An 11,580-nucleotide genomic window follows, 5' to 3' on the forward strand; every position below is an offset into this window, starting at 1 on the left:
AAGCATTTACATGCAAAGCAGAAAAAACAGGATGACTTCACACTTTTCTCATTCATGGAAGAACATAACAAGGAAAGAATAATCTCTGCTGAGAGTAAACAACATGTCTTACTCTGTCGTGAAGTTTCAGAGTGTTTTTCTGACTTATTAATCGGTGGTAATAAATTATTGAAAGATTGATTACACTTGAATTACGTATTTGTAAATATGTTCTTTTTCCTGCTTGTTTTCCTTTCTAAATAATATTTAGCCTATTTAACAGAGTCTTAAGTGAGCTTCAAATTTAGGGTTGCAGAAACCTTAGGTAGTTCAGTCTCCTGGTGCTGCAAGATGCCTTTGTTTTTACAGACTCTTGTAACGTTGATGGGATTCACTTTTTTTGTTTGGCCTTTGGGAATTTTTTTCCTGTATAAAGGAGACTGACATTTTGTTTTAAGGGTTGTTTTCAAAACAGTAAGTTTTTTAAATTTAAGCACTAGCACACACTTCACTAGAGGCAGCTGCTGGCCACTTTGATGGGTTAAAGTGGAAGGAACTTGGCACTTGGAGAATTGTGACTGAAGTGTGGAAAGGGCTTTGTGCTGGGCTGCAAAGGGGAGATGGTGAAAGTAGAGCCTGGATAGAGCCATGGGCCCACTCTGCTGATTGCACCTGGAACCTGGTGGTCATGCTTGTGCTGGAAGGAAATGGATGTGAAAAGGAAGCATTTGGAATTTATTCACATGCACCCCAATGTCAAATTCTGACCTCTGTGCTACAGATGCTGAGGAGCTCCTTTTCTAACTACAGAGAAGCAGAGCTCTTGCTTTTTGACCTGTGTTGGCTCAGCTGGCACAATTTCAAAGATGGCTTTGCAGCTTTTCTCCCTTTGGTAGTGTGAGATGGTTGACAGAAAAGCCTTTCAAGCTGATGTAGGTGGAAGGTGCTTCTTGGAGAAGAGGTTGGATGTAAGACCATTCTGTGCCCCTTGCTGTTGCCAGTGCTCCTCATGGGCTCACACACGTAATGAGAGTGCAGGCAAGTGTGAGTGTGTGTAGAGGAGTGACAACATCTTCTGTGGAAGAAACTGCCCATAAAAGAGATCTAAGAAAAAATAGAGGAACTAAGAAATTGAGGAAGAGATGACTGAGAGTAAGTGAGAGCTGCCAGGAACTTCTGCACATTCTGTCTCTGGCTCTGATGCAAAGTCAATAAACCACAGGTCAGGACTGAAAACTCTGTCTGAGCCTTTGGTGTGTAGGATGCAGATGAGGCACAGTGCACAGAAAACCCAGTAGTAAAAGGGTGTGTGAAGCAGAAGGGTGTTACACGTAACACTCCCACAGTATTGAGGGTTATTTGAATAAAGAAATGAAACGTGTCCAGAAGCCTCCGGTGAATCAGCCTGGGAATGCCTGGAGCTGTGCTTCCATGAAAAGACTGCATTTTTTCCACAGACACAGACTGGTACAGACTAATACACTGCTAGTTTAGATGCAATGACCAGAAGTAAACCTGACAAGTCTCCCCTTTTTTTTTTTTTTTTTCCCTTTTATTTATTTCTTCTCCTTCAAGTTTTGTATTTGCTAGGAGTCTTAAACTGTATGTTAAGAGTGCTGTCTCAATCCACATAGTTTGCATTTTTACAGTCCATTTTCTTGGGAAGCACTTCTTGTGTCTTGTGAAATGCTAAGGAGACAAACTCCTGTATGAGGGTTTAACTGCTCGGTTGTCATAAAACATAAAAGTTGAAAGTTTTTCTATAAAACTATAAACACGACTAAGACTACTTGCAGACTCTGAGTACATCAAGACAGTATTTTGTATCTGGTGTTTCTCATAGTCAGCTCTTCCCATTTATTGTAGTTGTGCCCCTTTTTTAGTATTCCATCCCTCACTATATTGATTTTTCTCTGGGCAGAAGATGGATATCGTGAAACTTTCATATATTATAAAATTCATCTGTCTAGAAGACCAGTCTGGGTTTTAGAAGGCTGGGAGAGTGCAGAAGGCTTTTGGAGAGTTGCTGCTCTGAATTGTTCAGAGGTGACTGCGTTAAGTCCCAGTGCCAAACTTGGCAGCCGGACAGCAATTCTGGTTTTATCTATCTGGACTTAGCCAGTGCCTTTAAATAGACATCTTTATCTTGGTAGGCTTAAATTATCATACAGTTCTGCATCGTTTGAAGCATGGTGTAATGAAAATGAATGCAGCAAGTTAAAAACTGAAAGCTGCTGAGTGCTGGTGAGTCCTCCTTGGAGCAGCTTGGCGCATTATGAGCCCTCAGATTTTTCTCTATAATGAGTGGTGTTGACACCATGAAATTTTCTGCCATCCACTCTAAGGTATTTTGAAATTGTTCCCTGTGATCTCTTTGCTAATGCCCAAGTTAGAACTGTTTTGCCAGGAAGGTGTTTCCTTGCCTTAAAGAGCTTCTCTTGGCAAATTGCTTGGTTGGTGTAATATTTTCTTCTAGTTAAAGGGAAACTATGACATTACTCCCCCAAACTGGAGAGGAAATGATTCCAGCCAGACACATGAGTGTGTTAATTCTTTCTGCCCATCAGGCGGTTACGGAGTGCTTGGAGATGGTCCAGGAGCTTCACATCCGGGCCTGTCCCGCCAGCGGTGCTTATTCCAGCACATCTGTCCTTGGGAGGATGTTGTTTCTCTTCCCTAATCTGGGGGGAGAGAGCAGTGCTGCTTGATCAGGAAACCCGTGCCTTCCGGTACCTGCTTGGCTCCCGTGGGGACTGAGGCTCTTCCAGGCTCAGGCAATCAGTGTTGTGGTCAAGGGAAAATGCTTTTAAAAAGAAAGCCAAACTTTGATCCAACCAACTGTGGAATTGCTGAGTCTGTTCTGTCTGGTGCTATCTAAATGAACTCAGGGAAAAAAAAAAAACATTCTTGGTGTGTGCATCCCTCTCCTTCAGCTTTAAAACTTCTATATAAATGTGCTGAAGATTTCAGTAGAACTCTCTAGCTTTAGATACCTTTCTGCCTTTAGCCTTAGGGTCTTTTTTACTTTGGAGATTTATGTTTCCTAAGTCTTTGCCAGCTGTTTTTCCCTTTATTATAGATGGTTTCTCTTACCTTGTTGCCTAGTTTGTACTTTGCTCAGAGTTAAAAAAAAAAACCAACAAAAAAACCCCTATGTTGAGTTACAAAGGTGAAGAGAGTTTCTGTTCCTGTTTCTGTACACTTTGCCTTGTAGCCTTTTCTTGTCGTTTACTTACATTTCCACCTACTGTGGAAGATACAGTGCTTCTATATTTCATTATTTGAGGCATCTGTGCATTTTTGTAATCAGCTTGATCTTTCAGGAGTATGTCACTTATCTCTCCATTTCTGTAAATGTTTATGTATTCATACTTGGACTTTCTTGTGCCTCTTCTGCTAACTTAATTCCTTCCAGTCTTAATCTTTAAAAGGCTGGGAGCTGGAATAAGAGATGAAGTGTGGTACTAAACCCTCTGTTGTTGTTTTGTGAGCCTACAGCAATCTCAGGCAAGGACGAGGATGTTTTGTTATCGTGTGTTTTTACCTGTTAATCTCTTGTGCAGTTTACAGGCCACAGTGCCTTATCAGCCAGCTGCTTGGGCTGCAGCCCATTGTGAAAGGCACGTTAAACACGTGTGATGTGGTGACCCCTGCAAATGTGATTATACAGATTAGATTTTGAGCTTTATTAGCGTTTGTCTGTTGACAGACAGCAATGACAGAAACTCAGTAATGGGATGGGGAAACAGAGACCTTATAAGAGAGTAGTTCCTTACCTGCCAAAAAATCCTGCCTAACTGCTTTCTTTCTTTTTTTTCTCTTTCATTTTTTTTTTCTTTGGAAGAGTAGCTGATAATTTGGTGGGGTGGGGGCTTCAGGTCTATTTCTGTGACTCCCATGAGTGCTGTAACCCACTGAGCTGTTTTAGGGAGAAGGGAGCAGTAAGAGGGATGTTGTTGGAAATACTTAATCTTCTTTGTGGCTTTCCTGGGGCTGGGAAATGTTTCATGACAAAAGCTTCCTCAAAACTGCAGCATGATTACAAAAAGTTTCAGGTTTGAGATGTCTGGCTTTTCCAGAGAGAGCGGATGTTGTCAGGAAAACATTCAGCAAACTCAACTGCCGTTTACTTCTTGGCAATTCATATTGTTCTGGGAGTGTGTGTTGTAGGTCTGTTGTTTCTTTCTTAAATTATAAACAGATCTTCTTTTAAATATATGGTTATTACTGATTTTTTAATTGTTTTGGCATGATACCCCAGTTAATGAGAAACACCTTTGTTCACTTTAATCTGCTCAGTGATAGGAACCTTTTCCCTGTTCGATTCATTCTCTCTCCTCCTGAATTATTCTCTGCTAGAACTGGGCAAGCCGTGACCTCTGGTAGCTGATGTTACCTGTTAGACTGGAAAACATGGTGATGTTTTAGGGCCATAAAAACGTGAAGTGATGTTAATCTGCTAACCTTGGAGAGCAGAACGTGACTGAAAGCCATGGCAGTTGCTGCTGGGTTCTGTGCAAACAAGTCACGTTGTGGTGGTGGCAGGGAGTGCCCCGGCAGTCACCGTGACTCGGCGGCTGCTTTTCCATTGGTCTGGAAGTGAGTCAAGCTTGACTTCATCCTTCCAGGCCCAAATACTTCCTGATACTTGAGCCAGCTCTCGGTCAAGGTGATGGGGAGTTTTTCTAGTGACTTACGTGCCAGTTTGAACATCTCTGCAATGCTTTATTTAAGGATCTGTCACAGTGGTTGTACTAAAATGCCACCAGTTCTTCCCTCACTGTCTCCAGTTCACTCAGCCATTCATTGTGTCACGGCTTCTGCATCTTGCACTATTTTGCCTTCACTTATTTCACCACACCTGCTTGCAGATTAAATTTTTCTTAAGATACGAGTGCATCTGGTGAAAACATGAAGTTTATCGAGTATGTTGAATGTTGCAGTGTGTGTTAGCACTGGGTTATTGTGGAGGTTGTGAGACCCAGCAAAAGGAAGGTGCAATATGCAACGTATCTGGTCTGCAATGCAAATATGCAGTAGATTGGTATCAAGAAATGTCATGATATCCCTAGAATTGTTTTTTAATATAATTTGGATTTCTGTATTAAACAAAAAGCTATCTTAAGCAGAACAAAAAGATGAAAAAATTATGCTTATGTGTTAAATTTGATTATATGACTTGGATTAAACTGGGTGTCTTGTGTGTATTGATGGTGCTCTTTTATGCACAGGTGTTCAATAGTGAGATCAACTCTTTTGAAATGTTGGCTTGATGAAATTAAATCACTGCTGAATGGATGATGCACAGGTGGTGACATAATCCTGAAGTCAGATAACTATGGTGGATCTAAACCTTTAAACTAATAACATATGCATACTCTATCTACAATTGTCTTTCTTGGAAATGAGTTTTAAAATAATGTAGTGTGGGAAGCCAGGTGTGTTCTGAAGCAGCCAATGGCAGAAAAACAACTGAAAGGGCCGAAACAATACTGTTGTTTCTAAAGAGGAACTATTCCCTACAGGGTGACATCAGCAAGTGTAAGGAAGAGGAACTCTGTGGTTTCTGTTATCTAAAGTGTTAATGGAGGAAAATTGGCATTTTTGGAGCAGTAGCTATTTCTTCTGTCAAGTGTACTCCATATATTAACCCACGAAGAGAAGTTGTTTTTAAAGTACTGAAAGATGACAAATTAGTAAATATGGTATATTTTGGCATAGGATTGGCTCCTCATTGATGATACATCATATTTGTTCCATTAACGTTTATAAGCACCTTACACACTTGACGTTAAATCTGAAAATAAAGACGGTTCTTAATCACCTGTTTGCTCATGAGTGGAGTGACAGGAAGGTGATAAAATGCCCTTAATTTTATTGCTGGGACCCTTTCCTTGCCCAAGACAAGCTGCTGAGGGGGTTGCTGCTGTTGTGCAGTGCTGGTGTGAGTGGCTGTGGGTCAGAGCAGCCCCCAGGTGTCCCTCCCCCTGGCAGCACAGGCTGTGTGCAGCTCTGTGCAGAGCTGCTATTTTTGGTGCACGGATCACAGGCGAGGGCCTGGACACAGGGAGCAGGTCTGGCCACTCGCTGTTGCCCACGGCTCTCTTGGCTGATGGCACCTCCATAGTTAATGCTGCCTCAGGACAAGTTGCAGTAATGTTCTTTAACATCACTCATCTGTGCCTGATCCATTTACCATTAAGCAATTAAACCATACTTTGAAAAATAAGCAAAACATAATTCTTTCTTTGCCTGTTGCTAAAGCCGTGACAGCAGCACATGTTTAATTCTGGAATACCTTTTGTTTGTAGGGGGAAGAGTAAAAACATGGAAACGGAGATGGTTTATTCTGACTGATAACTGCCTGTATTACTTTGAATACACAACAGTAAGTGTATATCATGGTGAATTTTCTTTGTAATCAAGATTTATAAGTAGCTAATAATGTGATATTTTCCTAATTTTTTAGGACAAAGAACCTAGAGGAATTATTCCTTTAGAAAATCTTAGCATAAGAGAAGTCGAAGACCCTAGAAAACCAGTAAGACAGTTTTGTATTTATTTGTGAAATGAAGATGAATAAACCATATGAAACTTAATTGTACTGTTAAATGAATTTATTTGTCAGTTTTGTTTGTTATTTTAAATTTATTACTTAATTTCTACCCTCCAGAACTGCTTTGAGCTCTACAACCCAAGTCATAAAGGTCAAGTAATTAAAGCGTGTAAAACTGAAGCTGACGGTAGAGTGGTGGAAGGCAACCATGTAGTGTATAGAATATCTGCTCCCACCCCAGAAGAGAAGGAGGAGTGGATTAAATCTATCAAGTGAGTTTAAAGTCTTAAATGTCTTTCAGAAATGAAGTTTAAGCTCTTTTCAGAGTATGATACTATGAGAATTTGTTGCAACTTGCTTGAAGAACTCTGATGTGGCAATGTCCTGGAGGACTAACAATGAGCTTTGAGGGGTTGATGGATCAAGATACGAATCTGTTACTGTGTGGTCCTAAGGAAATACTGCTGCTAACTCAAATGAGGAGAATATGGATTTATTGTTCTATGCACATGTAAAGCCTTGTGTGAATTGTCTTTAAACCTAATTCTACTGGATTCTTACTTCATCCAATAATTAATTTTGGTGACGTGTATCTTAAGCGTGTTCATAAGCATCTTTAAACTTCCACAGCTTGACTTTATGTTGGAAGGTTTCTAAGCAGACCCATACTTAAAGAAACAAATAATATTCAAGATGTGAAGGTGTGAACTCTAAACAAATCACAGTGCAATAGCACCTTGTGCTGAAGAAGTATTTGTGGTGCTTAGAAGTCAGCCATCCATCTCGAGAGTGTGGAATCATCAAAGGAAGAGAGAACAAAAGTTCTAGTTTTCAAAACCAGCTATTTGTTAACCAAACCGATGACTCCTTTTTTTCTCTTCCAGAGCAAGTATCAGCAGGGATCCCTTTTATGATATGCTGGCAACGAGGAAAAGAAGAATTGCAAATAAGAAATAGAACATGATCAGCAACTTGTAGACCTGCATCAGCCTATAACTGAACATACTGTGGAGTGATGGAAGAAATTGGACAAACTAAATGAAGACAACTGTAAATTTTATATATATATATACACATATATATATACATTTTACTATGGCATAAAAACTTGGCAAAACTTTTCAGGGTAAATAGTTACTGGTATATAATTTGAAGTAAGCTTCAAATCCCAGAGAATGATTATATTGGAACTTAATGCAACTGAACACATGGAAGCCTTGTTTTCACTTACATTAGTGACAAGTCCAGTTTACTTGGGTTGGGAGAGAAGGAGTTCAGGGCTAACACTAAAAATGTCCTCAACCTGTTACCTGAGCACATTTCCCATAAAAGAAGGAGTGATTTTAAGACTGTGAGTTCTCACTAAAGTGCAGCACCAGCAGTGGAGCACAGCATGATCTGGCACTGCGTTTTCCTGTGAGCAGGAACCTCACAATCCCAACGTCAGTTTACAGTTTCACAGTAACAGCTGAGTGCAGCTTTCATTCAGGATTCCTCTCCTACCCTCATGGAAATAGATTTTCTTCAGAAACACAGTGACTGGCAGCTCAGTGGGTACCTCGTGGTGCCAAAGGGTTTGTCAGTGTGCACTGAAATACAGGCAGGGCCCAGCAGCAGAGGTTTGAGGCTGTGGCCATGACATGAAGTACCAGATGTGGCCTGGTGTTTGCCAGCTGGCTAAAACTCACTCCTGTCTGCTCATACACTCACAACAAACACTGAGGTTTAATGACTGGTTTAATCTGCTTTTTATATAGTAACGTCCTTCTTATGTTTGACATGTTGTAGTTTGATTAACACTAGGTTACTACAAAAGGAGAGAGTTGACAGGGCTTGTGTGATTTTAGGCCTTGCATGTGAAAACACCCCCAGATAATTTCACATGCATTCAACGTTTTTAAAGTGAAAAGCCAGGAAGGTGAACTCACTCTGTGAGGTGCAGCCCTGGAGAGTTAAGCAAGCAGGATTCATTCCTTTGCTTGGTAACAAACTTTGGACATACAGAGTTCATACATGTTCAGTATTTTTATTTAATTCCTAAAGGTGATTTTCAGATTTATTCTACAGCAGTTGGAATTGAAAACAATAGACATTTTTACTAAAAAAAATAAAGTATTGATCACCTGGTGCAGCCAGATTTCCCCACAGGCATGTGTCTGGTTTTGAAACCTGTGAAGATCTCTCTGTGGTCCTACTGCTGGGTCTCTCAGAACACATCAGCTGCTGCAGCAGATTTTACTCCAGTGCTTTTCTGTTGACAACACACATACTGCTCTTAAGGTAAAGAGCAATTCCACAATGGGGGCAAAAAGTATGAGGTTGTGACTCTACTGCTTCTGTTACTACTCAGTTTTCCCCAAACTCGAACCTGAGCTGTGCCTGCTGTGCTGGTGAATATGTTGGAGACCCAAAATGCAGCTTTGCTTGTTGGTTACAGGAGCATCTCTGGGGCTGTTGTAGGGAGATGTGCTGCACTGGCAAACCCACAGATTTACTGAGTTGATCTGTTTGAAATCTCCTTTGAACTGTAAGGGAGAGTCTGTTTCACTGTTCTGTCTTACTGATTTGCCTTGTTTTGCATGAGGTGTCAGCCTTGTGAGTGTTTTGCTTTATTGCATGTTTGCAGAAGAGGCTGAGAGGAAAAGAACAAAGTAAACTCTGCTACGTTTTCGATTTTCCCCAGGGTGTGTGGAATTGCTTGGGTGAACGTTTAAATCTTAGTGCTTCCAAAGGAGTAGGACTCAGCCAGAGGAGGTAGAATCCTTGAATAAATGTCAGTGTGGGGATATCTTTTCTTAATGGAATACATTTAAACTCTTTATAGAAATGAATTGAGTTGTGTGTCCTGTGTTTGCAAAGCAGCACAGTGATGGAGCTGCTGCCAGCACTTGTTTTGACTCTTCTGTTCTGCAGTGACATTTTGTTTTCAAGCACTGCCTACATCAGTCTTAGCTTTGGACAAGCAGATTTGTAATGCAAATAGTGACAAGCCAAATCAGTGGTACTAATGAGCATAAAGGTGAAAGGCAGCAAATACAGTACTTCTGGAGAAATGTGAGATTACAGAAGCATTAATAAGCCACGAAGCACTTTTGTATCAATTCTTACCTTCTGAAATACCACCTTTGAGGAAATTTATTTAACCAGGTGAGGATGTCTGCCTAGAAGCATGAAGGAAATGCCTTGAGAGTTCATTTGCTGTATTTAGTTTGAAGTTCTTATATCCAGCAGAAATAATTATTTAGAGTAACATGTAACTGAGGATATTATAGCAGGAAATATATTATTTCTTAGCATTGAAATGCAACATCTTAAACAGCTACTTGTGGTGCTCAGTGTATCTATTTAATTTACCAAAGCTAATGGAATAGCGTTTTTGTGTGTGTTAATATTTGATTTCAAATGTTCTTTGTAACAGTATTAACAGGGAGTAAAACTGGCCCAAAATTTCCACTGGCCACGAGGCCAGTAAAACAAAGTGGCTTGTGAAAATTTTGGCCGTATCAGGTACTATCCACGAGGGTGAAGAATAATCTCTCAACCTTTCCCTTTTTATTGGGCTTCAAGTCCAGGGGTGGCTACTGAAAGTGGCTGCTCGGTGGCCTAAAGCAGGATCTGTTACAGTTTGGCCAGGCTGAGGAAAAGTCCTCCGGGGACAACAGATTCTCCCTTCCTGTGGCACTGAAACTTGAGTAATTCTTGAGCTCTTTGCTTTTGACCCTGCCCCCTGCAACTGCAGGGACAACTGAGAGCTGCAGTGCCAGTGCAGCTGGGAGGGAGCTGTACACAAAACTTAAGCTCAGCTGGACTGACTTAAATTTTACAATATTCTGACAAAATAAGCTCTGCGTCACTTAGCATTTTGAACCATTTTAAACTGGTACAAAACTGAACCTTTATAAAGTGAGCAGCATTTATAATGCTTCATATATTAAAAAAAAAAAAAAAAACCTGCATATTTTTAAGATTTATTACATATCTATGTAGATATGCTTGCTGGAAAAGCTAGGTCTGTTGTAGACCAGATGCTACAAATTAAGACTTGTGGCTTACCAGTTTCATTTCTATATTTTCTTGGAAAATGTTTCTAGCTAGAGTTTAAATATAAAATGTAAATACTGTACAGGTATGTATTGATATGAGTATTACTTGGTGTATACAAGTGATTTGCATGACAAATATTCTGTATCAATCATTGTTATAACGGTGATGTTCTTACGTAAAGCCACTACAATATTAATGTTTTCATTTATCATTAAGACCTGTTGCTTAAATCTGTCAAATTTTCTCAAAAATAAAGTGTGAAACTGTACTGTCTCCTCATTTATGGAATACATGGGAGGCAATTGCTGACTCTTTAAGAGTCAAAGGTTTAATTTTACAGCTGCTCTTGCACGTAAAAGGCCTCTTTTCCCTACCCTTAGGCACAGTAATTTAAATTATCAGGTTTAATTTCAACTTCAGCCGCAAAATGTTTCAGTAAAGTGTGTTACCACATGAGTGTGACTCCAGTAAAAGCTGGTTTCCCTTGAGAGCCACCCTAAATTGAGCTATTTTGTCAGTTCCCTGCCAGTTTGTCAGATGTGAGGGGGGGAAGCGGATCTCTGCTCCTGGAGTAGATTAATGAGTTTCCTCAATTAGCTGTGCAGCAGCAGCACCTGTTTCTAATTGCTCTGGGGCAGTGTCACCCAGTGCCCTCCCTGCTCCAGAGCCACTGGGGGCAGCTGGTGCCTGGGGGGCTCTGAAGGGAGGCACAGCAACACCAACCCTATTAGACACGTGTCCTGGAGTTACCCACCAAAGGACAAGACACCAAACCTTGGAGCCAGAGGACAAAAGGGAAAAAAAAGCCAGATACAGGACAGGAATGTTGGTTACTTGGCCATGTTACTTTATGTAACATCACATAACTGTTGCCACAGGAACATTGTGCCAGGTACATTATGGTTTGGCTTTATGGTGTTCTCCATGTACCAAAATACTAATTTTATGTATTTAGTGAAACGTTAACCTTGCTTTTTTTTTTCTTTTTTTTGGGCACACAC

The 11,580-nt window shown here is 40.5% G+C and overlaps 1 protein-coding gene across 2 annotated transcripts in view; it reads left to right on the top strand.

Annotated features, from left to right (window-relative positions):
• Window positions 1–11,320, top strand: part of CYTH3 (cytohesin 3) — a 49,428-nt gene extending 38,108 nt beyond the window's left edge. The window contains exons 10-13 of one of the 2 annotated variants that reach the window (XM_040078893.2): window positions 6,291–6,367; window positions 6,449–6,520; window positions 6,653–6,807; window positions 7,420–11,319. In XM_040078893.2, the coding sequence (XP_039934827.1) occupies window positions 6,291–6,367; window positions 6,449–6,520; window positions 6,653–6,807; window positions 7,420–7,492 (377 nt within the window). In that variant the 3' untranslated portion in view covers window positions 7,493–11,319. Of the gene's footprint in view, window positions 1–6,290; window positions 6,368–6,448; window positions 6,521–6,652; window positions 6,808–7,419 lie in introns of both variants that reach the window. The other variant, XM_040078892.2, reaches the window with a different exon arrangement.
• Window positions 11,321–11,580: the final 260 nt, after the last annotated feature.

Source organism: Hirundo rustica, chromosome 15 (genome assembly GCF_015227805.2).
Source record: "Hirundo rustica isolate bHirRus1 chromosome 15, bHirRus1.pri.v3, whole genome shotgun sequence".
NCBI lineage: Eukaryota > Metazoa > Chordata > Aves > Passeriformes > Hirundinidae > Hirundo > Hirundo rustica.